The 26,833-nt window shown below is 40.6% G+C and overlaps 1 protein-coding gene across 1 annotated transcript in view; it reads right to left on the reverse strand.

Annotated features, from left to right (window-relative positions):
- LOC311063092 (myosin-10-like) overlaps positions 1 to 26,833 on the reverse strand; it is an 84,789-nt gene that overhangs the window by 34,981 nt on the left and 22,975 nt on the right. Inside the window, exons 4-15 of the mRNA XM_084082301.1 lie at positions 16,464 to 16,491; positions 12,918 to 13,020; positions 11,894 to 11,923; positions 11,262 to 11,279; positions 8,382 to 8,474; positions 7,338 to 7,401; positions 6,697 to 6,795; positions 6,107 to 6,250; positions 5,340 to 5,435; positions 3,410 to 3,528; positions 2,074 to 2,226; positions 780 to 953 (exon numbers count right to left, since the gene is read on the reverse strand). Coding sequence (XP_083938427.1) covers positions 780 to 953; positions 2,074 to 2,226; positions 3,410 to 3,528; positions 5,340 to 5,435; positions 6,107 to 6,250; positions 6,697 to 6,795; positions 7,338 to 7,401; positions 8,382 to 8,474; positions 11,262 to 11,279; positions 11,894 to 11,923; positions 12,918 to 13,020; positions 16,464 to 16,491 — 1,121 coding nt within the window. The remainder of the gene's footprint in view (positions 1 to 779; positions 954 to 2,073; positions 2,227 to 3,409; positions 3,529 to 5,339; positions 5,436 to 6,106; positions 6,251 to 6,696; positions 6,796 to 7,337; positions 7,402 to 8,381; positions 8,475 to 11,261; positions 11,280 to 11,893; positions 11,924 to 12,917; positions 13,021 to 16,463; positions 16,492 to 26,833) is intronic.

The raw sequence follows: 26,833 nt of genomic DNA on the forward strand, positions 1-26,833 counted from the left end.
AAAAGCATTTTAAATCTGAGGCTTTTTTTGTATACTATTTAAATAGTTCCGAGAAAAAATGCTGCTATTTGTCCCAAATTGACTGCAAAAGATCGCTGCCAATTAGATAGATCTCAAAAAGCTTTATACCCTATAACATATATATAACGACACAATGTGACATAGCCCTGTTTAACACAATGCTGTACCCCCTTTAACTGTATATACTTTCCCCATTTTCAACTATTTTTATTATTTTATTTATTTTTATTTTATTTATTTATTATTTTGACACTTGCTTTGGCAATGTAAAAGTATGTTTTCTCATGCCGATAAAAGCTCTTTTGAATTGAATTGAATTGAGTACTCAAACGATGTACTGTATCGTCAATCCCCGAATCGTCAGTCCAAATGATCTATATAACCCAGAATGTTGGTCTTTATTTTTCTTTCCACTTTATTCCTAAAGTCACTGAATCCAAATCATTCTTCATGAAATGTTGCATTAGCAAATCTAAATAAACAATTCAAATAAAAGATGCATTTAGCAAGTTTTTATTTTATTTTTATGCTAGGTTTGCTAGTTAGTAACCCATTAAAACCGGGAAAGAATCTGTGTTTTTAGATTTTTGTGTTGGCTATTAGAAAATAGCAGATATATGCTATTTTCAACATTTTTTAAAACTCTTGAAAATGTGAGAACTACTGATTTAGACGGCATTTGTAGAATCGGCCCCTAGGTCTTAACGGTCCACAGGGAAATAAGAGGAATCAAACTAGAGAGACTCGTCCTCACTGACCGGCTTCTCTATGAGGTCGATGCAGGGCTGCAGGTCGAGGCCGAAGTCGATGAAGCTCCACTCGATGCCCTCCTTCTGGTACTCCTCCTGTTCCAGGATGAACATGGTGTGGTTGAAGAGCTGCTGCAGCTTCTCGTTGGTGTAGTTGATACACAGCTGCTCAAAGGAGTTCAGCTATAAGAAGAGAAATCACACAAGGGTGAGAGGAGGGATAACCTGAACGGTCACATAATACTGTACAGGAGGAAACTGAAACTCAAAGAAATAGTGGAGCTGATAGGAAGTTACAGCAGATTATGAGCAGCATTCAAGACCACAAAAAAACAATCAATGATTAAATACCAAGAATACAAACTGTGAAAAACACCAGGATGTCTTACAACTACCACAATGTACAACTACAGTACACCTGCAGTTCAGCCATCGATTAAGAGGTTTTGTAATTGAGAATAAGTCAAAATGATATATGCTAACAGTTTCAAATTGTTTTCTTTGATGAAACGATCCATAGGACTGTCATTATTTTCCTGCAACTTTAGATAAAATAAGCAATAGGCAAGATCCTTACATAGCTGCCTCCATGGCTTCTGGAAAAGAAGTTCAATAGCGGTCAGGGAGCGTAGGGTTTGAATGGGAAATTGGGAATTACAGTATGTTTTCTTTCAAATAGCTTACTCAAGAGTTCCTAACAACCTAATAAAACGGGTTGGTGTTAATAATGGACCATGTTCAACTACTTCTGGGGAGACGGCGCGATACATTTCAGGGACATTTTGGAATGTGATTGTTTACATGTACAGTTGTTTGACGTCACAGACGGCACAGCCTTGTGGGTTACAAAAACCCAGACTTTCTTTTCTGCGGTCAATTACTCGCCTTGTGAATTCATGGCGAACTTTAGATTTTGTTTTAACAGCAAAACTATATCCAAAGGATTATACTGTGTGTACAATTATACTGTGTGTGACACTTGGATTATATTGCGTTGGGAGTTTATGAAGAGATTTTTGCAACAATTTTGCTGTTGTTAATCTTGGACCCCTATTTTCTTCAATTAATCAAGTATTTTCTTTGTTTTTGTAACTTGTATTCACTGTAAAGGGAAAAAGAAATCTCCATGAATTCAAGGCTTTATGCGGTGAGTAATTGATAGAAAGAAAGTCACTTAGGAGCTGAAGTATTGCTTTGAGTTTTATGTCCTCCACTGAGATTTAACCTGTGATGTAGGTCCTCCTCTGAGATTTAACCTGTGATGTATGTTCTACTGTGAATAAAAATGTCTGTGATTCTGTACCTGGAAAATCTCAAATCCAGCGATGTCCAGGATGCCAATGAAGGAGGCCCCCTGCCGTTTGGTCCTATCGAGAGCTTTGTTAATGCGATGGACGAGCCAGCGGAACAGACGCTCATACGTGGCTTTAGCCAAGGCCTCCACTGCAAAGTCAGCCTGGAGGAGGAAAGAGGAGCATGAAGGCAAAACAATTAATGTTCATGGAGATGGAGGATGGGTTGGAACGATAGGAAAAGATCAGTGTGATGGAATGAAAGAGGAAAAGAAGTGGAAAGTTAAACTATTTTAACCCATTCAATCTGGGAACGCATCTCTGTCATTTTTTATTTCTTTGGCTAGATTTCCAGGGACGTCCAGAAGCAAAGATTTGAGTTACAAATGTTCGCTTTAAAAATATATATATTCAAAGATTTGCGCAAATGTTCAAGATTTTTCGAAAATAGCAGATCTCCAGGCTTACAGCGTGGCACTCAGTGCCGAGCTTGTATATCTGCTATTTTTGAATAGCCAAAGAATAAAATAATGGTTATAGCTCAAATCGAAAATGACACAGATGCGTTCCTAGATTGAATGGGTTAACCTTGATGTCCCTGTTTTGGGCATTTAATTATAGGCAAACATTTTAGAAAATGTTTAGAAAATAGCCGATCTACAAGCTTGTGATGCGGTGCGTTGTGAGCTTGGAGATCAGCTATGTTCAAACAAAACTTGAAACATTTTGAAAAGCATGGGTATGTAGGACAAAGGGTGAGCAAGGAAATAAAAGAAATGAAAGGAATGAAGTGGCGAATGACGAGTTTGTGTTTGTTTTTACAGCAGCTATAACTCACAGACAAGTCAGACAAAATGGAAAATACGAGTGAACAGACAAGTTAAGTGGCCTTGCTATCAAGCAGCATGAGCAGTAAAGAGACTTGAGACCATGCCATATCCTGGCTATCAAATCCCTCCCAGCCCTGACAAATGGATTTCACAGTATGATGTAAAGTAGACCTGATATTACTGTGAGTCCTGTATGATGAGAGCTACTGAACAAACGCCAGCGTAGCGTTGGCATGCAAACTGATTGATTGAATGATTTAAGGACAGCGTACTGTATTACAGCTGAGCATAGTTTCCCAAAAGGAATCTTATGCATTGAAATGTCTTCACGCGCGTGTCTGTGCATACGCACAAGTGCGTGCGTATGTATGTACAAACAGTTACAGCGGGAAAAAAGATCAACATGACCTCACTGGCCAAAGGCAAAATGTTAATGCAAAAACTGAATTAACCGAATACTATTCTCCGCCTCCTAGGACGAGGAGACTCAACGTACTTGTTATTGTTACCCACTGACCTGCTCTTTGGTCTGGGCCTTCTGGACATAGTCTCTTCCCACTTTGATCCTGGGGGAAAGGATGGCTCTGGTAAACTCCATCACATTCAATCCAAGCAGATGACACAGCTTCTGGGCAGCTGTGAGAGAACATTTTTTTTAAAAAAGGAACTGAAGAGTCAACCAGCATGTACTTGAATGATGAAGAAACAGTCATGAGGCAATGACAAAATAATAATATATATTATATTTATATAATATCTATAAATATTAGTGGCTGGCCCGAACTGAATGGGCAGAGAGGCCATCTGGGAAACAGAAGGTCCCCATTTTGCATCCCGGGACCCAGCTACAGTATACAAGCGTCCCTGAGCAAGACACTTAACCCCGAACTGCCCCCCACACTAACTATCTATTCAAATGGTTTGGGTTCATCCTATGGGGAACATGAGTGCCCTCAGCTAAAGTCATGGCAATCTGGCCATTCCATTTTGAGATAGCTTGTGTGCAAGTTGAAAATCTGACCCAAGGATGGCACTAGAGGAAAGACCATGGGCTCACCAAAATCAGAAGTGGTAAACCTCCAGGGAGCATGAAGGTGCACAGCAAACTCCATGGCAACCCAGCCAGTAGTTCTGGAGATTGGACCTCTTTGGAACTAAAGTGTTGGATGGACAAGTACTGCCATCCTTAGAGTCTGCAGTTTAGTAATTCTCACGATCTCCTTTGGCTAAATAAACACTTAAGTAGACAACGTGGCGTTTTCTGACAGGAACATCTGGTACTATACTGTAGTCCCACCTGTTGTTTCTGACACCCGTGAATAAACAGACAAAAATGACAGAGATGTGCTGAACCGAACTGCACAAAATGGAGCTGGCAGGTGTGTCAATTACACACACAGCCTGTGGAAACGTCTCTACAGAAGTCACCTGAATGTCTGTACTGCACCTGATTCTAATGCAGATCAATTGAGACTGAAAAAAAAGACTGAAAACAAAAAGAAAGAATAAAACGTCTGCTAAGGTCTCTGTGTTCTGGTTTCCACATTTGATACACTCACAAGGAGCATATCTTCGCTGTCAGGCAGAAACCTTATATCTCCATATTTCAACTTTGAATGGGGGGGGGCGTCCTGTGTGTTTTATAAATATTTAACCAATAAGCTTGTGACAACATTGACAACATAACAACATTGAATCCATTGGAACGGGTTACTTTTTTCCATTTCCTGAAAAGTTAACGGTTTGGACATACAAGGTTTCCGCATGACAGTGACGATATGGTCTGTGCACTTCTTACTGGCTGAGCCACCATGTACCCGCCTCATTTCTTTTTGAGGAGTAAATCTTGTATAATGATGTTGGTTAATGGCAGGCTGACAAGGCCACAGCCGAGGAGAAGGATAAATCATCAGTCGCTGCCGTGCGCTGACTGCAGACTGGGAGCGCTACTTAGTTACAGCAGAGAGGAAATGGGAGAAAATATGAAGAGGAAAAGGAGGTGCAGGAGGTCTTGACCTGTGGGCCTTCCAAACTATCTGGATTAGTAGGGCTGTCACGATTATAAATTCAAGTTGACGATTAATTGTCACTCAAATAATTGCGATTAACGATTTAATTGTGTGTTTGGCATTGAACGTTGGAACATATGAATACAACATTTTATTTCTGTTTGCCTTTTAGGCTTCATAATCAAAAATTGCTTGCAGATCAGCTATTTCTGCTTTTTTGAATATTTGAAAATGTGTGAACACTTTTCAACTTGGTAACGATTATGACGATTATGCTAAAATAATTGCAATTATCTCAAATAATTGCTATTAGACAATTATGTAATAATTGTGACAGGCCTATGGATTAGCAGCAGATGGTAGCTGCTGACAGGTTGTGTGTGTTTGTGTGTGTGTGTGTGTGTGTGTGTGTGTGTGTGTGTGTGTGTGTTCAGCTACCTGTATTCTCAGGCATAGAGGCTTGGTCCGTGTTCCTCTCTTTTTTGAACACGATGTTGCCAAACTGAAGGACTGATGACACCACTTTCAGCATAGCTACACACAAAAGACATGAAAATGAATTACCATAGATAGACCGTTATTGTATGATGAATAATGTATGATATCCTGTATGTAAACACACACACACACACACTGCATACTTCCGCAGGGAAAGTAATACGAGTAATAAGGCTGTGTATCCACAGAAGACCTGTTTAAAAAAGCGCTGATATTGTTCTGTCATTAATTTCTTATTGAAAGGTAGCGTGTTCATTGCACATGACCCAAAAAAGGGACATGACCTCTTTTTAAGACCTAAGCGGGCAACCTTGTCTCAATTTTAAACAAATTGAAGCAATTTCAACCTTGTATGAAGCGCTTCGCTCATCAATGTTTCTTAAGAGCTCCGACAATAATAGGAATAAAATAGAGGTGGGACAGAAGTACTCGGCACCATCGCTTCAATGGATAAATGGCCTGGACTTAGAAAACGTTAATGTCCTAAATAACATAACATTCTGAAAGTACTTGTGTGTGATTGTTAGGCCTGATTTATGTACTTGTGCGTCGGTCTCTCACACCGAAAATAGCAGATCTATCTCACAAAGCATCACGCTGCGACCAAGTATAAATCAGGCATTAGAGCGATCATTTCACACCCTGTGGATGAGGTTATACAATTAATACTAGCAGTGTGACTTCACTGTTACTACAACAACACATACACAGGATCTCCTCGTGGGAGAAGCTCATGATGTTCATGGCCTCCATGGTCTCCTGGAAGTTGTCTTTGTCCTGCTGGCCTGGGATGGGGATGTTACCGTTGGACAGGAAACGGTAGTTGTTGAAACCTTCCAAAAGCAGGTCAGCTGCAACAGCACACGGAGAGAAGAACATTTAAACAGGTGGTTGTATTATGATTACATTAAGTGTTTACCTTTTTCCGCTGAGTAGAAATCTAGTGCTCTGTTAAAGAGCTTTGTGTTATAGCGCTGCAAATACAGTATAGTATATTATATAGCAGTATAGAATTTAACGAATCTCTTACAACCATCTCACACCATTAAAGCCTAACAGTGGTGTACAACATGTATAAAATTATGCACAGGCTATTTCTGAGAATTTTCGCCTATATAATGGCGTGCCAAAAATAGGGACACCGGGTTTAACGTGGTTAACGTGATGAACTTACTATTACCATGTTGGACCTTCACTCTAATTGCTCCACAATCAACAGCCATCTGGAATTATGATGTCAGACTGCAGAAACTATTCCTCTGTGGTATTATCTGCCTCCAGGCATTAACCTACTTACTTTTGAGGTGCTCTCCAGCCCCAGCAAGCAGCTGGTAGAAGACGTGGAAGGTGCGCTCATCTTTGGCTTGGCGAATGGCTCTGGATTTCTCTAATAGGTCTGACACAGCATAGTCAAGGAAATAGTGTGGCATTTTCCATTTGTAACTACGGACCACTACAACAGCAATAATATGTATTCCTTTACAGATACGTTTACGGAGTGGGGGAAAACAATACTCCTTTGCAAAGGCTGAAATTCAAATAAAAAATCTCTATGGTTGCTGTGCTGACTCACATCGACATGAATGGACTCAAACTATGGGTTTCAGCTTTTAACATTATTCTATTATCGTAATATCAGCTTTTATAGAAAGCGTGTGTAGAAAATCCCTCTGACTCTGAACATAACATATCTACAACTAGAGTTAGTATTCAATCAATCAATCAATCCAGTGTTCTAAGCTAAATGTTTCAATATAGACAATGCAACAATATTTGGCCAGTGGGAACCAACCTTCGGATTTCTGCATGGAAATCTTTACAACTTTTCTAGGTTGGATTTATACTGTAGCTTCTCTCTTTATAAATATCGAAATTGCAGCGAGTGCTAAGAGGAAATATAATTAATAACATGCATGTACAGTAATTCAATGAGGATACAAGTTTCAATGTTGGCCCCCACAATGTAGCCAGTAACATCAAAGTTGATCCGGATGAATTTCCCCTGCAGATGAACAGGTAAAAGCCAAGATTCAGGAAGAGCACAAAACAAGCTCTTCTGATATAAAACTAAACAAAAAACTATTGATCACTGAAAACTGCCTCTTTTTATTTTTTACATGAAATCTAAATTAATTGATCTATCTGAAACCCTGCCCTTTGGCATGCATAGCCATACATGCCACAAGGCAGATTTTCTGAACTGGTTTTGCCCACAGCCAGAGTCATGTACATTTTAGGTATTAGTCACAACCTAAAATTGAAGTTCCAACCCAGTGTATTAGATAACAGAAGTCTCCCCTAAACATTGCCTTCTTAGGCTACATGAACACAACCAAACACCAGTACAGATCTGGTTCTGATCAAGTGGAGAAGAGATCTGAAGAAATTGTATCTGTTTCATGCACACGCACACACACCCACGCACATAAACACTACTCTCTGTAGTGTAAGTTGACATCTTATTTTGGACACATTCTAGCTGACACGTGGTTATGATTTTTGTGGCTCACAAGTTGTGTTGCAGTTCTGTCATCATTACATAAAACAGTATTATGAGAGGCATTACCGATGGAGATTTTTCTTTGAAAATCACATGCAGATCAAGCTCCCTCATCACATCAGTAATATTGCACAGCATTCCACCTTTATGGTGTCACTTATTTATTTAGGTCTCAAGCTGAGTGAGTGAGTGCAGAGTGCAGACTCCAGCATATCAAAGAAATCATTAATGACTAGCAGACGTCTGTCCGGCTGGAATGCCCCTGTGTAATTGCTTACAGGAAAAAGCAGGATGATCAAATTCCTTTCCATCACGGTTTTACCCTCGCCTACTTTCAGAAGAAAGGAAGATCTATTCTATCCCAAGATGCATGCCACCTAAAATTTCTCATCCAGGTGTACAGACTGTACAGTAGACATTTTGAGTTCAATAATCAGACAGCCGAGCGCCTTTCCGAATTTCAATTAGTTTCCTGCACTTACAAAACGTGACGAGTTGTCATTTTTCACAGTCTTGGCATTCCCGAAAGATTCAAGGATGGGGTTGGCTTGTAGAAGCTGACGTTCCAATTCACCCTGAAATAAAAGAAGCGATGTTACTGCAAAGTACTTTGTAAAAGCTTTCAGAATCTTTATTGCTTATTATTTATTCGCGTACCAAGAATATGATAACAGAAATAAACTGTCAGTGTCAAACACTGATTTTCACCAACAAACAAGTACAAATCCCATGAAGAAAAATAGAACAAAGATGTTGAGCTATTTCATGTGCTGTATAATCGGTAATGTTTTTCATAGAAGATGAAGACAGGAATTATGACAGAAGAGGTCATGTTCCAAAAATAACTTTTCAAGCTCTTTACAGAAAGCATTTTCATAAGGCTGATAAGCAAGATAGAAAAGAGCAAACATGTATATGCTACATTATGAAAATGCAGAAGAGCAACTTATTTAATTCATACATCTGTTAGCCATTGTCTATAACCCTTTTTAAACCTGCTGAAGAGGTAGACTATTCCTTTAAAGCGAGAATATAATTAATATTAGTCAAACATTGCAGACATCAACAGGCATAAGGACAGGTAGGAGGAAAGGCGTGCCAGAGAGGAGAGGAATCAGGTAAAGTAGCCTACAGCACTTTGTGATACATACTGTACTGTATATTACATTCACCCCACTGTAGTCTGTACCTGTGGCCTTTTAAAGGGATTATGGTTAAAAGTAAGTGGTTTTAACATCCTTTCTGTAATTGTTATAATAGAGAAGAGAAAGATACTGAGGAAATGGGGGCATTTAGTATCTATTCCTAACAGAAACAGTGAGCCGCTCTCACACACACCTACTGTCACGCTGGACAGTTTAATGGGCTGAATAAATAGGTGGCCAGTGCAGATGTTTGGACAGGTGGACCATTATGCTCTGGTCCAAGCCACATTGAGGGGCTGGTCATGACCAGGGAATCCGGTCATGGCAGCCACAAAAACAACATTCTCTTCTGGGACTTTATTTCTCTTCTGTGGCTAAGGGGAACATTTCCCCATTACGTCAAATCTAGCCACATTCTGTTGATGCGAGGAGGCCGTTTTCCAGATGAGCAAACTCCATGGTAGGAGATGGAGCGAAGTCAGTGTCATGCACAGGACGTGAGATATGTGTAATGTGATCTTTGGCCAGAGAGATATGTGATGGGCTGATTTTTAATTGAGTTTTCATGCTGCTGGAATGAAGCAGGAGTGAATAAAACAGTCCATTATTCAGCCTCCATACGCGGGTGCTTCATTTCTTAGAAGGCGTGATGATTCGACCTCTGAAGCTGATGTTTAGACGCAAACATGAGATGACATTGACTGTAAGGTAGCCTATCTTGTTAGTGACCTCCACTCATTCTCCCTGCGGCCAGTTAAACAAAAGTCCAATTTAGCATCTACTAGTTAATTATCGAAGTGACCCACATTCATGCTGAAGAACAAGCATGACAGGCGTCTGACATGGTCCAGACACCGGCTCCACTTCAGAAAGCTAATTGTTGTGAAGCAGCGATGACAGCCAGGGAATCTGGAAGATCTCAGGCAGTGAGTTTTAATCATCAACTATCAAGAGAATACACCCTGAATGTCAGACTCTTTGGCAGGCTATGGAACTGAGCAAAAGAGCCAAAAAGGATCAGTCAAAACTGTCGTATTATTAGAACCTTCCGATGCAAAGGCCAGCCAGGGATGTGTGCTTAACGCTCAGCTCCTGCTCTGCAGATGGCAAGGCCAGACCGACACGACAAGTCACTATTACCGCTGCCAAGGACAAGGTACAGTACAGGTTCAGGTACTCACTTACTGTACAGTGTTTTCATCTGTGCTTGGAGAACCCTTCTCTTAGATACTGTATCGAAGATATGTAAGTCTCAATTTGTAAGTAAGTCTCAATTTGAAGAGAGATGGGGGTCTCTGTATAAGTCTGACCACACAGAAGAACTTTCCTGTAAACTGGCCACTGAACTATTTAAAATCATGGTTTGCTTATACAGTATGTAGGCTAAACATCCCAAGGCATATACTGTAGGCGCAGCACAGCTAAAGCACATACTTTAAGTATGAAAATGCATTAACGCCCAGTGAGCAGGGGATTATGCTAAACTAATAAGTGCAGATGATTAAATCCACAAAGTTCCTTCCTGCTGGGAGGTGTGTGGCTGAGGTTGGTGGAGCAACAGGGGCCTGTTGTAAGGGTCTGGACTTGTCTTGCACCTCTCACCCTATTCTAACCCAGCGGGAGGTTTGGGCACCAGTCCTGCTGGCTCTCCCTGCTCCTGCTTCTGCTTCGGAGACCTGCTGCAGTGTGTCAGATGAGGGCCTTTAATAGAGAAGAGTGCTATCTGCCAGCAGCCACTCATGTCTACATAACACTCCAGCCCGCCCACCAGGAACCAAAAAGAAGCTGCGGAGGATCTTAGCCGTGAAACAGGGGTTCTGCTCAGTGCGTTTGGTGGGAACGGGATGGAATATATATGACACACATGCAGAGATATTAACCAGCTATGGTGTACATTATAAAACCTGGGATCTATTATCTCAGGGGTTGAAACAATATTTGATCTGTATGAAAATATATTTCCTCAAATTGTATCACTAAATATGACATATTTAAATGAGGAGACAACAGAATTGAATAAGGACAACTCAGTCATGCCATGAAAGAGAAGAGGCCAAAGGCAAGAATGTGGATGTAAAGAGAAGCATCTTCAGAAAACCCAGTAGAATGATTTTACATACAGTAGCAGGAAAAAGCACCCCTTTTGATTGCCCATAGTGGCTTCAGCCCATAGTGGGAGTGCAGTGAGTGGTGTGTTGGAACCAACATGCTACTCACATAGAACTGTGCTCCACTCTGTAGTCAATGGTCAGATTCAAGTGTTATCATGGAAATAAATAGATTGTTAATGGTCATGGATACTACGAAGACACAAAACATATATAGTATACAGTGTAAAGTAAATGACAGTTACACAATTACACATCATTTTCAAACCAAACCGGATGATGCTTACAACCAGGTGCATTAAAAGGGCTTAGATGATGAAAGGTTCAGACGAATCTTAGAAGCTAGGGTGCATGACATGCAATATTATTGTGTTCTAAATCCTCCCCTTCATTATAAGTACAAAATACAACAGTATTATAAAAGTACAGACTGAGAGATATTTGCATTATATTGGCTAGTTTTTATACAGAAAACAACGTCTGTCAATGCTCCAACAAACCTTATAACAAGAACATGCAGCATTTGAATATTTAGGTTTCACTGACGGTGCAATCTGTACCGACTTCGGGAATCTCCAAATATGGGTGTAATGTGTGTGTCCATATTTGGGCATAATTTGAGCACACAGACAAACCCACAGACAACTTGAACGAAGCTACAGAGGAAGTTAGTTGGTTTGAAAGGAGAAAGTTACTGTAGCATGCGCATGAACATGGTGTATAAAAAGCATAAAGACTTGCCTGTAGTTTCACTGGTTTAGGCGACTCTGGCTGTTTGCAAAAGAAAAATCCAAATTGTTAGAGGAATGTGTGCACATATCTGATGCACAAGCGAACCATAGTGCTGCCCATCCATTTTGCCCGCTTCTGGTGTATGGTACATGATCATGGTTCACCTTTTGCCATTTATAACAGCTTTTCAATTTATTTGATGTATAGTAATGTATATTCATTAATGACCAGTCAAATCACCTGCACTGAAAATATGATGCTGAATTGACATATCTGGCTCATTCTACAACCTTGCCACAACCTTTGAACTAGGAATTAAAAAGCATCTCATCCGCTATTATAGACACCATAGACATCATGTGACCTGGTTGTGACCTCATGACATCTCTAGGCACCAAGCAGAACTGCCCATTGATCTCCTCTAGCAGTGGTGGAAAGTAACTAAGTACATTTACTTAAGTACTATACTTAAGTACAATTTCCCATTTTCAATACTTTTACTTCTACTCCACTACATCTCAGAGGCAAATATTATACTCTTACTCCACTACAATTATTTGAAAACCTTAGTTACTAGTTAATTTTCAGATATAAATTATTATATTATAAAACACACGTTAACTACTTCAGCCCTATTTTATACCTAGGCTATTTGAAAATAGCCGATCTACAAGCTCAAAACGCGTCGCGACGCGTTGTGAGCTTGTAGATCTGCTGTTTTCAAACATTTTAGTACTTTTACTTTTGGTACTCTAAGTATATTTTGATGCCAATACTTTTGTACTTTTACTCAAGTAACATTTTGAACACACTTGTAACAGAGTACTTCTAACATTGTGGTATTGATACTTTTACTTAAGTAAAAAAAAAAATCAGTACTTTTTCCCACCACTGTCCTCGAGTGTGTAATTTAACTAGTGGACTGCGCCCCAGAATAGGGATGCTAGGGTTCATATGGTTAATGAAGGCCAAAGTTTTCTAAAAGAAGATTGGGGTGGGGGAGTGGGGTTATTAAAATGGATGGAATACTCACAGGAATGTTGTGGTCTTTTCTTCCTTTGTGGGAGGAAGCAACGTGTGCCAGGTATTGAATGACCTTTTTGGTGTTTTCTGTCTTACCGGCGCCTGATTCACCTCTGTTTTGACAAAGGAGATAAGAAACCCACAGACAAGCTTCCTCATTAGAACAAAATGTATGAGGAAACCATAAACCAAGACTCTCCCCAAGATGAACTCTTCATATCTATATGCTAACACATTGCAGATTTAAAAAGTTGCATGAGGTAATGAAGTTTTCCTTTCACTTTTCCAGTCTTTATTATGATATATGCAGGTGCTAAGGTCAAAATTAAGCGAGCCACTTTCTGGATTCCTGCTGAGGTTATGGTTAAAAGCTGAGACAGATAACACAAGCCAAAGTGCATAACGTACATTGGCTTTTTTCCCAACAAATCTTGAAAATATTCTGGAAAATGTTGAATATTTTTGACATTTTCAACTCCACACATCTTGTATGGGGTCCTTGGCACAGAATACTCTCAGATGGGGGTCTGCAGCCAAATACACATTAATTTAACTTATGTCCTTGACATGAAAAAGTTTGAGAACCAGCGACTTAAAGCACCAAATAGCACACTGCAGAGTACAGTAGTCACATGGTGTGCCATGCTCTCCAAGGTGCTGATCCTGCTGCGGGGAATATTTTGTCAAAAACATATGCAATGAATGCTTGTATTTGTATTTAATCATTTTAATGGGCTAATATACAGTTAATAGCCCATGTTGCCTTCATTATAAGGCTCAAATTTGTTTTGTGGCTCCAGACAGATTTTGTATATATATTGTTTTAGGTCCAAAATGTCTCTTTTACATTTAAGGTTACCAACCCCTGGCTTAGTTCAACGTTACGATCGCAAAGATCTTCCCTCAGGATTCTTTTCACCAAAAATTCCTGAAGATCCCTGATCGAAACGTTGAACTAAGCAATAACCAGTGGAGCTAATTTCTGCCAGTGTGCGGACCTTATTTTATTTCATGGCTTACAGCAGTGGTTCTCAACCTTTTCAAGCCATGACCCCCCACAATAATCACATTGGAACTGGGGACCCCCCACCCTGACTAGCACTTGGAATTGTAGGAGTTGAGGCATTACATTTAGTTTGACTCGGTTACATAGATAAATAGTGAAAATAGCAGATCTACAATTGGCTATTTTCACATTTGTCTTGGGTAATATTAGACAATTTGGCCAATGTTTGACAATTCTTAAAGTATAATTTGTTGATTACTTTTGATGCCGTAATGGTCTCTTTTTTATTTTTTTAAATGTCTTAAAATGATTTAAATTGTCACTTTAGAAATGTGCAGATACCCTGTACACTCTTATACTGCGTGTTGGCTTGTTTACTGTTGAGTGGGAAAACAATGTATATGCATATTACGCTAATCATATGCAACATTGATGAGCTTAACTAATAACCGCAATTTATTTTTATTTGGGTCGGGTCCCGACCACTGGCTTACAGTGTGCAGCCATTGTTTTTACCACTCTGTTCCAAAGTGACGACAGCTGGGTGAAACACACAGTACTCTTCTCACGCCTATAAGCGCTGCAAAAACCTCTGGGTTGACACTTTCATATTCATAGCATACCTGAGGTTTTACAGCACATGGCAATCTACACACCCCAAGTATGCAAAAAAATAAACAATGTTTAGCTTTCAGGCCGAGCTAGTGGTGTTGTAAAGAATGATGTGGCTGAATGGCGGGCCTCAAAGACTGGGGTAAGTGGTGTCAAAGTGTTGTCAGTCCTCAGCAGCCACTGTGAACAGAGGGTATTCATGGAGGGATTGCGTCAATGTAACCGTTGTTGGCCTTGGACCCGCCGGGTGTTAGATTCCTCAGGACCCGGCCCCGTTCCAGATTAGATACCACACAAACATCAAGGGCTGACTTAATCAGACTGCATCTTTTGAGGCTTCCACTCAAGACACACTCCATGTTTGTTTTTGCCCGTGAGCAAAAAGTGGACGTGAAAGCATTTCTAAATGACCTCACGCGTCCTCTACATATACACACACGTGTGTGTGTGTGTGTGTGTGTGTGTGTGTGTGTGTGTGTGTGTGTGTGTGTGTGTGTGTGTATATGTATATGTGTGTATATGTATATAAATACACTGTATATACTGAAATGGTCAAGAGCACAAATAAGCAGGAAATCTCACAGTACTTTCTTAATAATAAAAATAAACAGGGTACTGAAGGTGCACAGTCCAAGACAAAAAGTTTCCCTGGATATGCATTGACATGGAGCTGTCTCAAAGGCTCATGCATTGACATGGAGCTGTCTCTCACAGGCGCATGGCTACTATGACATTTTCTTTGGCTGCATTCCTGTCATCAAGATGCTTGGAGCAGAGTGATGCCAGAGAGGAGAGGGGGGGGGGGTGCTGTGTACCAGAAATGCCAGACATTTCTCAGACTCCTGTTTCTCACAGGTCTGTCAATGAGATATTCGTTTTGAATGACCTGACAGAGGCCTGGAGGCTTCTGGCTTCAATTTGCTGCTCTAATCCGCCCCTGTGTAATCAGTACTAAATGCATTAATGTCAGGTTAAATTGCATTTGATTCAAACCAATAAAACGAGCCACGAGTGTGTTTTTATTTCCAAGAATAAGACATGAGTAAGGAGACACGCATGAATACAATGATTGAACCATGAATGTTATGCAATGAAGTCAGGCCAGTAATCTCATTCTGACAAATCCAGTCCAATTCCATGATCTAAGGTGCAGATGCATGCAAGGTTTAGCAGACCCGTTAATAATAGTGATGGTAGAAAACATTGCCACATATCACTTTACAGTATCTTGAGATGACTTCTTCCAACTACAAAAGCCGTTTGTCTGCCACATGATTTTATTCAACTGCCAGTCTGCCACCAACACCCGCACATCATCTCTCTTCAGCCCACTGATGTGTTGGTAAATCCACACATGGGTGTGGGGCATAAATATTTAAACCCATCAAAACGTGTCTACTGTAAGTAGAATTAGTAGAATTAAATATTAGACAGACAGACTTGTAGGCTAGACTACTGTATGTAATAACGTACATGCTTAAATGACATCACCAGCAGCTCAACTGTTCAGTTTTTTCTTTACACAAACATCATCATACAATGAGCTGTATACCCCACTGAAATGTCAGGAAGTTGTGAAGGTATTAGAAGATAGATACCGCCTATGCTTAGTGCCTGTGTGTATGCTTCCACGGGTGTGCTGGTGTGGTGAAGCAGCACACCTCTTAAGAAACACTGTGGTTTGTGTGGGTAGTGTCATATGCTGGCCATTTATATAAACAGATGTAAACAATAAAATGCTTTTATTGTATGCGTGCTTACACCTTTTTCAATGATTTTCTTCCACCAGGTTTAACCCACTTAAACAAAATGAGTGAAATTTAGAAGTCATGCAACCAAATCAGCATCTACCCCTGTAACCCCAATACTGACAGAATCAGGGCAGGAAAAAATGATAGAAAAAATAAGAAGGCAGATTTGACCCAAGTGAATACTTACGTGCAAAGAATTGATTGGTCCTCTCGATCTGTGGAAGACAGAGAGGGAGAAAGAAGAGAGGGAGGGGAGATAAAAAAAGAAGTGTCAACCTTAGCATTTAGCCAATGATTCAGCATCTATGACAAAGCGCTCTCTTAACATTTGACATTGTCAGTGCTAACCTATGCGTCAGCAAAGCATGGCAGAAACAAATAGGGCACAGTAACTGAAGTACTGTGTACTCAAAAACATGTGTTAAACTGCACTCCGGTTTGAAGGACTTTATTTCTGTAACTGTGAAATTTTTAGCACAAAGCTATTCCTCAGTGTTGTGAAGCTTGGCACGGCATACACGTTTTTTCTTCTTTAGTAATTAGACTGTGCGTGCCATCATCATGCCGTTGTATTCTTATTAAACTGAGATGAAGCCCGCAGGCGCCATCAACACCCATCAGCAGCTCATCATGAGATTCACAAGTCAAAGCAAACCTGGTTGAATCTTGTGAGCTTTCCGTTCAAATGTTTCAGATGGCCACCGCAGCCCTAACGTTATCATATAACAAGAGGGCTAAATTACTTCTCTTGGGAGGTTTCGGTAGTTACAGTGGGGCTCAAAGCATCTCACCACAGGTATTTCCGTGTCATGGTTTTCTTTTTTAAAGAAAAGGTGAAGATTGTGTGGTTCAAAAAATTATGGAAAAGCAATGCTGCTTTGGAGAGATAAGATTACTGTGCAGATTTGTCAGTAATGTCACAGAGATCATTTACTGAAGACTGTGTGTGCGGTTCTGTGTGCTCGTTTCTTGTGCTGTGAAGGAGAAAACATTTGTAACAGCAGTGTCCAAGTTTCCTTAACATACAGTAAGAAAAAGGAGCACAGCAAACAGCCTCAAGCCATTGTGGGTTACATATAGCCTGACTGAACTGTGTGGGCTGTTGAGTGCAGAAACGCAGCTCTCAGAGACCGATCGACGACAAATTAGATTCATGCACTCATGCATGCACGCACACACAGCATATATTGAAACAGGGAGATGGAGAGACACCAGGGTATAAGACAAGAATAGTTCCCTGAAAAAGTGACACAATCCTATCATGAACATGAAGCTGTTCTGATAGCTCTTGCTATATACATCACTGTACGATTGTTTATTATTGTTGTGACTTATAATGTATGTTTTAAATCTCTTAACTATCTGAACAGAAGCTAAAGGATATGAGCTGCAGACCAACATGCACTTTACATTCTTTAAATTATTTTTAACCTAATTTAAAATAAAGGACTTCTGATTCAATACATCAATATACCAGAATTCGTGGAAGATGAATGTGGTTTAAAGCACTGTTTCCCAGTGGGTCGGAACCCATGTTTGGCTCGCGGACCACTTGTTATGGGTCACGAGTAAATATCCCCTTTTTGTGTCTTCCATTTAAAAAAATATATATATATATATATTATTTCAAAAGATAAAAAAAAGTTTAAAAATAATAATTAATCACAACTTTTCATTAAAATATTTCAAAAGTATGTGAGCTTGTAGATCTGCTATTATCACTAGTTTGGGTCCCAGGCAAACGTCTAATTTCTCTTTTGGTTCTTGAGCTAGCACGTTTGGGAACCACTGGGTTTAAAGCACACAATGATTATGTGCTAGGCAGTTAGGGGAAACACTGCAATCCATGGTAAGCTGCACCAGCTCTAGTTTTGCACTTGGAAGATTTTGAATAGACAGACCGACAGAGTGGCTTATGCTGTATTTCTGTAGCTACAGTACATGGTTCCCTGTAAAAACAAAGTGTCTGTTTTTTGTCTGGTTAAGACACACCAAGTGTAGCCCCCATTGTGCTGAAAAGTTAGATGATTGATTTCTGAAAATATGCAGTGTGGCTGGAAGAAGAATCCCCATCTGATAGTGATTACATCATTTTCTGTGATGTCATGATGCATTTTTTATTGCTTGCTGTACTGCGAGCAGTTAACATGATGGGTCTCTAGGTCATGGTGCAATAAAATTGCGTATCTGATTGTTCCCGTACGCCTCAGAACTATTCCACGCGTGGCTTGACAACGGTGACTGAAGTAGGTCAGAGTCATCCACAGGCCCTAAGGGATGGGTAATAATGATGATATCATAGACAAACAGTAGCTCCTCTACCCACGCCCCCCCCCCCCTCCAGTGGGGACATCCTTTTCTTGAGTCATATGGCTGGCAGGACTGCTGGCTTTGCACAAGTCTTTAAGTTCTCTTCCTTTTGCACTAAACTGATTGATTGTTTTATTGATTTGCACAACAGGAATCATATACATACAGTAGTATACTACTTCTTTCCTAGGAAAGATGACAGAATATTGTTGTGCCGCAGAGGTAAGAAACCCTAGCAGGGCTCATACGAGAACCTCACCGTTTCCATTACATAGAATTAGAATGTATTAGTGTCTAAAAACTAAAAACTAACACAAAAAAATATATAAAAACAGATCATAGAAAAGAAAAATCTAATTACCCCCGGTTAATTAGATGGTAGGCTTCCATAATACTGTCATGTTATGGGTATTTTAAAAACGTTTTTGTCTGTTTTTTTATCTGGATGTCATGTTGGCTCTTCAGGCTCTCTGGGACTGAGCAGCGCAACTCTATGTCTGTGAAATTCCTTTCTTGGCTTACTGGGGAAGAACTCAAACGTATGTCACTGGCAGAATGAGTGAGTACCTCGTTGTCAGAGGGGCTGACATCAGCAGTCATCATCATCAATACCACCAATGGCATCCGGGAAATCCACATCTAATTGAATGAGTTAAAACATTCAATCTGAGAGATTCATGTACATTAGTGAATTGGTAGGGTGGTCCATCGGGGAAGGTTGCTTCTCCTCAGACATTAACGTAACGGATCAGAGGCAAGTTACTCACTTACGCTCCTTGGCTACATTTCATCGTACGCTGAAGCTTACGACGCATTGAAATTGTAGATCAGCTATTATCAATAATATTTTTTTTTAATTCTGCAATAATCAATTCCATAAAATAGGGACGCCAGGTTGAAAGTGGTTAACAGGCTTATCTTGCACAGATTCAGCTTTGAAATAATGTACTCACTTGCTTATTTACAATCTAAACTTCCTTTCGACCTGATACAGTAGCAGTGAGCTTCAAAGCCTTGAAATCAGTATTTCAATTCCAAACTGTCCCTGTGATCCAATAAGTGGTAAATGTAACATACAGTCATAAAACCTGGCAGCCGAGGCAGAAGAGAAGACAGCGTGTGCCCGTGTGGTTTGCACTCTGTTGCGCCAGGACAAAGGTACAGTAAATCAACTGTAATTGATCTCACACACACTCAACATATTAAGTAGGGCATAGAGACCTCATGCTACCACATGAAAAGGAAAAGTTAGCTGACAGACACTAGGATTTAAAGGCATCTGAATAATGCTGCTGCCTATGAGAAGGCCTGGACCGCTGGCGTAGCAGTCCAGGCACCTATGCTCAATGTAGCCCGACAGTGCGTCGGGGGTTCGACTCCCAATCCCGACTGCCTTTGCTGCATGTCACTCCTTTCTCCCTATTTCCTGTCATCCTACTGTCCTGTCAAATAAAGGCATAAATGCCCCACCAAAAAAAAAGAGGAAAAAATAAAGAAATGACCAAAATGTGACAAACTGAGCACTTTGGAAAGTTTAAAATACTTAATAATGCACTAATGACATGGACCGCTTTTTATCAGCTCCCCAAGTACGACTGTACACAAATACAGAGCTGCTCGTCCGAGCTGATGGTCTCGCTTATTCCCCGCTATCGAGGCACCACACACCTAGCCATGACTCTAGCCATGTAACTGCACTGATTTGGCTCAGCATGGTTGGTCTAATGGCTCCCTGGTCAAATACTGCAACGTAAGTGAGTCTGGAAGACCAGACGAGTCTCAATGAAAAGCCTGCTATGAAAATTCAATACCAAAGTTCAAAGCGTATAACATTCAAAGTGTGTGTGTGTGTGTGTGTGTGTGTGTGTGTGTGTGTGTGTGTGTGTGTGTGTGTGTGTGTGTGTGTGTGTGTGTTTTCCCCCCTTGCATTATCTAAAAACACACATTGCCTCAGGATGGATTCCTCTGCCAGAGGGGAAGGCTGGTCTGAAGACCAAACTGCTGACTGTGTTCCTTTGGGGGTGAGGTGGCGGTGGGTCATGATGATGTGACCAGTGTGAAAGTGACTGGGTAGACAGCTTTATGACTCATTAGGGACAGTACTACAGGCTTCCTGGTTTGGAGCAGATACTTCCCGCACATGATGTGTTGGCCTCCCTTTACGCAGAGACACACACACCCCCAGGCATCTAACCTCTCCAGCATCTCAGTGCAGAATATCAGACGGCGTTCACACACACACACACACACACACACACACACACACACACACACACACACACACACACACACACACACACACACACACACACACACACACACACACACACACACACACACACACACACACACACACACACACACACACACACACACACACACACACACACTCCTCGCCCCACCCGTCCTGCATGTCCCTTCACATTCACATCCCTATCTCTGTCTGACACAACTCCAGTCGGCCAAAGATCCAGTGTCTCCACTATCTGCCTAGCAGCAGGCATGGGGTTAGGATTAGGACACAATCCAGTCAAAGGAGGACACTCTTCACTTCCATGCAATGACTTTCCAACACAACTATGACATTTACGGCCACTCCAGATTGTAAAACGCTGATTACCCCCCTCTTGCAAGGCAGGACCCTCTGGGGTGTGTGTGCGTGGACGAGAGCTATTCAAACAAGGGCTGTCCCTTCTGCAACATTACTTTAAAGTCATGAGGACCATTTTGTGGGTTTCGCATGATCGATAATGTTCTTTCCAGCTTCACATGACTTCATTATGTTGGGGAGCCTCAAGGACTGCCCTGGGATATAGTCCATGATATCATTACTTAAATAAAAGAGGAAAAAAAGGGAGGTTAAAAACCTGGGAGTATAGACGATTACTTTTCTAAGGGTATTAATATTAATCCCACTAAAGATTCAGGATGAAGAGGAATCTCAAATGCCTTTCACATGCACAAACCGAAATATAATACAATATAAATATAATATAAATTACACTGCAACCTCCTGTGTTAACTCTTAGGGCCAGGGGTCTTCCAACGTTTTTCAGCCCAAGGACCCCCTAACTGAGAGAGAGATGAAGCAGGGACCCCCTCTACATTGCATTCAATTGTGTTGCAGATTAAACTTTTTCATAGATTTCATAGATTCATTGACTATCATCAGTGTTCAATACTTAGTAATTGATTTGCTCCTTTTCCGTCTACATCAAAGTTCTCACAACGCTGCGAGGCGTTGTGAGCTTGTAGATCGGCTATTTTCGGCTAATGTTCCTCAAAATAGTAATGTAAAAAACAAATCCTATCTCAAAGATTTGGTGGACCCCCTGGAGTAACTCTGAGGACCCCCTAGGCGTCACAGACGCCCTGTTGAAGACCCCTGATTTAGACAATGGCACAAAACATAAGGCGCAAATTGCGTCAGGTTGCATTCCACCAGCTATGGGAGCAGCATTAATAATAATTAGCATTAATAATAATTTATAATGATGTCAGGAGATGAGGGGGAAACAAACGCTCTCTGCTCACTGATTTTTCACGGATGTGCTGCATGTCACTCTCCGACTCTCTCTCTCTCCCTGTTTCCTGTCTCTCTCTGCTGTGCTATAAAAGAAAAAAAAGGCTTGCCTTCAAGCTGTAAATAGGGAGTAGAATGACAATGACATTGACAGACTTGGCTCACAGGAGATGACAAATGAATAATAAAAAACGACATCATGAAGGCATCATACAACTGCTGAGTGCCATCAAGGAGCAGTTTAAAAAGTGAAAAATGTCCAAAATGAAAATCTACATTTGTACTATAGGACCAACATGTTTATTTTTCTACAGGGCTATTATTTCAATTAACAGCACCCTTGTTTGAACCATGTACTGTAAACATTTTGAGTGGGCCCGAGTCCTACAAAGCAAAACTCCTCCCATTTGTAACCCTGAGAGTGTACAAAAAAAGTACATTTTTGTACACTATCAGAGTTAAATGAACACTGAGGTTTTTACTGTGTATGTCTCCCTGCCGCATAAGTGCTTATTGTTGGCCGAGCCCAGTCCCCAGGGGAACTCCCAACAGGTCACGAGACAGCGAGGACACCGCGGGCTTACTGGACACTGTGGGCAGATTGCTTCCCTTTTACTGACCCCCCCCCGCTCTAACACTGGATTAATGCAGCGACCAACTCATTCCATACATTCCACTCCACACAGCAGCACTTTCTACAGTCAGGGAGACTGGCTGGACCAACCACTACGGTGATTAACACATTTTTCTTTTGATTATTACACAATAATCAAAGAGACATAAGAGAAATATAAGCTTAAGACATTATTATTATTATTATTATTTTTGGGTCTTTTTCTGCCTTTTTTTATTGATAGATACAGTAGACTGGCAGGAAATGGGGATAGAGATGGGGAGTGGCACGCAGCAAAGGTCGTCAGGAACGGAATTCGAACCCGTGACACGCTGTCAGGCATTAGCAGCCTAGGTGCCCGGACTGCTACGCCAGCCGTCCGGGCCGCTTCTGACATCAATAACAGAAATGAGCTAATGTTATAAGTATGGTATAACTAATGATCTATATATAGGCTATATGTGAAGGTTTACACTGTATACAATTATGAAATATTTCATTGAAATGGCCATTTGTGGATGTGATGCATACAGTATGGCATGTGTTTTTTCAGTCAAACAAACTAAATAAAGTGAATAATATCCCTAGTTTCTGGGATTTGACTCAGAGCACATTTTGAGGGAACACAAGCGTTATCATAAATCTAAAATATGATGACAGTTTGTAATCCACAGCACAGGAATGCAAGGAATGCAAATTATAACCGATTCTGGAGATTTGTTTGACTACTTCAGAGGTCTTGGGTAGCACGTAAAATCTATCACATCACGGATGTTTATAATCATAACAACTTCAGGGCAGTTATACTTTGGCCAGGACTCCACAAGTCCTTCAGAGATTAATGAAAGCATCAGTGTTTGACAGAATACCCATCCCATATCTTACATTCTGCACAGATATTTGAAATGGTTTAGACAGTTCCCCCGACTGAGTGTCTGAAGGTGAGATATGAAAAATCCAAGCAGTGACGCACACTAAAGCCCGATTTTTACAATACACAGTATCAATACTTCATCGTACGGCAGTGGTTTTCAACCTTTTTCATGCCATGGACCCCTAAACTGATATACATTTTGCCGCGGACCCCCATCTGAAAATGCTTTGTGCCAGGGACCCCCAGAAGCAAAGATTTTAGTTAAAAATGTTCGCATTAAAAATATATACATTCAAGGATATGCACACATTGCTGGAGATATAGATATACACGCTATGAGCTTGTATCTGCTATTTTTTAATAGCCAAAGCTAAGTGGTTAAAATTATTGTGACACTATGTTAACTAATTTTGCTGGGGACCTCCTGGTACCCCCCCCCCCCCACCAAGGTCCCCGGACCACTGATTGAGAACCACAATCGTACGGTATTGCACAGCGAAAATACAAGCTCACAATGGTTTTAGCAAAAATAATTGTCAAACGGGCAATCATAGCCAACTGGAATGTAATGATGATACATGATGAGTACTAGTAAAAAGTGTGTTTTGAAGCAAATGCAAAATGGTGGAAAATGTAGTTGAGGGGAAAGGCTGTGGCCTTTTTGGGATGTTATGTCGTGAGCCAAGGAATCCAGGGGTAAAACTATTTTGATTGTACGACCTACGGTTCATAGAGTTATAGGCCAAATAGTAAAGCGAGCTGTTAAAGTGCCAACATAAAGTCTGTTTTGAAACATTTGGGGTGGACTTTCGTCCGTGGCCAAGTGGGAGAGTGCATGCAAAATTTGATTCTGATCGGTCCAGCTGTGTCCAAGGTTAGCTGCACACAAACACACACAGACACATGGACAGGGGGAAAAAAACATAGTCTTTGACCCTTCGATGAAGACACATTTGAAATGTTTAACCTATAATGACATGCAGTGGTGGAACGTAACTACAGTAGGTACATTTACTCAAGTACTGTACTTAAGTACAATTTTGAGGTACTTTTACTTAACTCATTCAGTGCCAGACTTATTTCTGGCTGTTGTCCCAGTGCCAGAGCCAAAAATTAATTGTAAAAAAAAAAGTGCTCAGGAGCCAAGATACAGCCTTTTTCAGTAAGAAGTTAAACAAGAAGTGAATGGAGCAGCAAATCTTCAAATCATGATATTTTGGGTTCTGAATTTGAATTTGAATTTGAATGTTTAAAAATGTCTTCTTTTTTTTAAAATGTGACGTTTTAGACGTCATGTGGCGCTCAGGGCTTATGATAAAACGGACGTCTTACACGTCATGTGGCACAGTATATTTTGATACCAATACTTTTGTACATTTGTAACAGAGTATTTATACATTGCAATATTGATACTTTTATTTAAGTAAAACATTTGAGTACTTTTTCCACCGCTGTTCAAAATAGGTACACAAGGTTGAAAGTGGTTAAAAACCATCCAGTTAAAGGCCTCTGGTACTGGGCAGAACAGAGTTGGTAATACAGCCAGGGACGACCAGCTGGAAGTGGGAAAACACCAACAAAATGCAGGAAGTCCAGTTTCCCATGTGGATGAATGCGTTTCTTAGAAGTGAAGCATCTCTCCACAGAGCAGATATTTGATAGAGGGGATTCATCATATTGGAGACAAACCGACAAGAGGATCTGGATATTTACTCATGCTGTTTATGTGATTAGGACGGGTAACACTTAGTTAATGTTTAGGAAATATGTGCTTAATACGTACGGGTGCCAAATTCCAGACCCAAAGGAAATGTGTGATATGTTTCAAAATACACAAAAAAGAAAGACAGAAAAAAACCTTTGTATGGTGAATCCATTTTCCAGCATATTTGTGGGCAATTCTGAAAATATCAATGTGGAAAATTAAGATACACTTGGAATGGTTCATAATGTTAATGTGTCCCAAAGTATCATCACAGGAACTCAGTGAAATAATCAGGTCAAATATGCCCTTTTCCTGCCAGTGGCTGATGTTAGGAAAACAGATCAAGTACTGTATTATCTTTCATGAAATTGAAGAATCCAGTACAAGTTAAAAAAAGAAGAAAGAAAACTAGTTTATTTCCCTTTTAGCAGGGACAAGGGACAGTTCTGGGACATAAAGTCCCAGAATTAGCTAGCTACAAAGCTAAATTTAATCTGTAGTCCCTATAGAAGCCCCAGGGGTTTATGAAGGAGTGAGGCTAATAAGGCTACAACAACAACACCAGGGCAGTATATTCATGTTGTATTATTTCTCAGATGAGTCAAAGACCGATGGCTAAGGCCAGGAAAACTGAATCAGCTGTCACGCACTAGCGATAGCACCACACAGGAATTTGGCGCAGAGATGTATGAGGGGACATTTCATTACTCACAAAAGCTCAACGGTTCAATGGTGACCTCACCAGTGAGTGGACAGGACACGCTTAAGCCGGCCACCTGCTGAATGTCAAAACTGCATTCCTCTATATGACACAGCTTCATCGAAGTCAAGACCTACTTACGACCTTCAGTGTGAAAGGGTATGTGAAGGCTGCACAACGTTTAACCCTCAATGCTAGCCAAAATATCAGCTTTCGTAGCACTTTTTACATATTGGGGAGCGATACGATATTGGCTTCACTGAGGGGATCCAACTTATCATTCTTACTTTTCACATCCTTTATAAGAAAGGTGGACAAGGCTGACAGTTATTTATTTATTTTGCTGCTGACATCATCCAGCTTTTACTAAAACACATAAATCATTGAGAAAGGAGTGTGGCCTGGGCCAGGCCTGATAAAGGAAATGGCCAGGTCTCTGCCTCTCGAGGCTTCCATCCACTCCCAGAGTCATCAAAAGCTCACTCCACCTCCTCCCACATCAACAGACAATGATTTAAAACACCCAGAGGAGGCATTGCAATGTTCAATGCAATGGCCACTCTTAAAATGTCTATAGCCTTGCTATTGTTCAGGCCCTCTAATGGCAGGACACAAAGAGTTTAAAAGATGAATCACTCATGAGACCTCATGTTTTGAAGTGAGAAGCAAATACTGTATGAAGCTGGGAAAAAAAGAACACCCCCATCAGATGAAACCAGGAGACACTTGAACTTTTACTGGAACATATTAATTAAGTTAATTACAAAAGCCACAAGTATGCTTTACTGATGTATTGCTTACAAGTAGCTAATTATTCCGCCAATACCTACAA

This window comes from Gymnoscopelus microlampas (assembly GCF_963454915.1).
Source record: "Gymnoscopelus microlampas genome assembly, chromosome: 2".
NCBI classification, from domain to species: domain Eukaryota; kingdom Metazoa; phylum Chordata; class Actinopteri; order Myctophiformes; family Myctophidae; genus Gymnoscopelus; species Gymnoscopelus microlampas.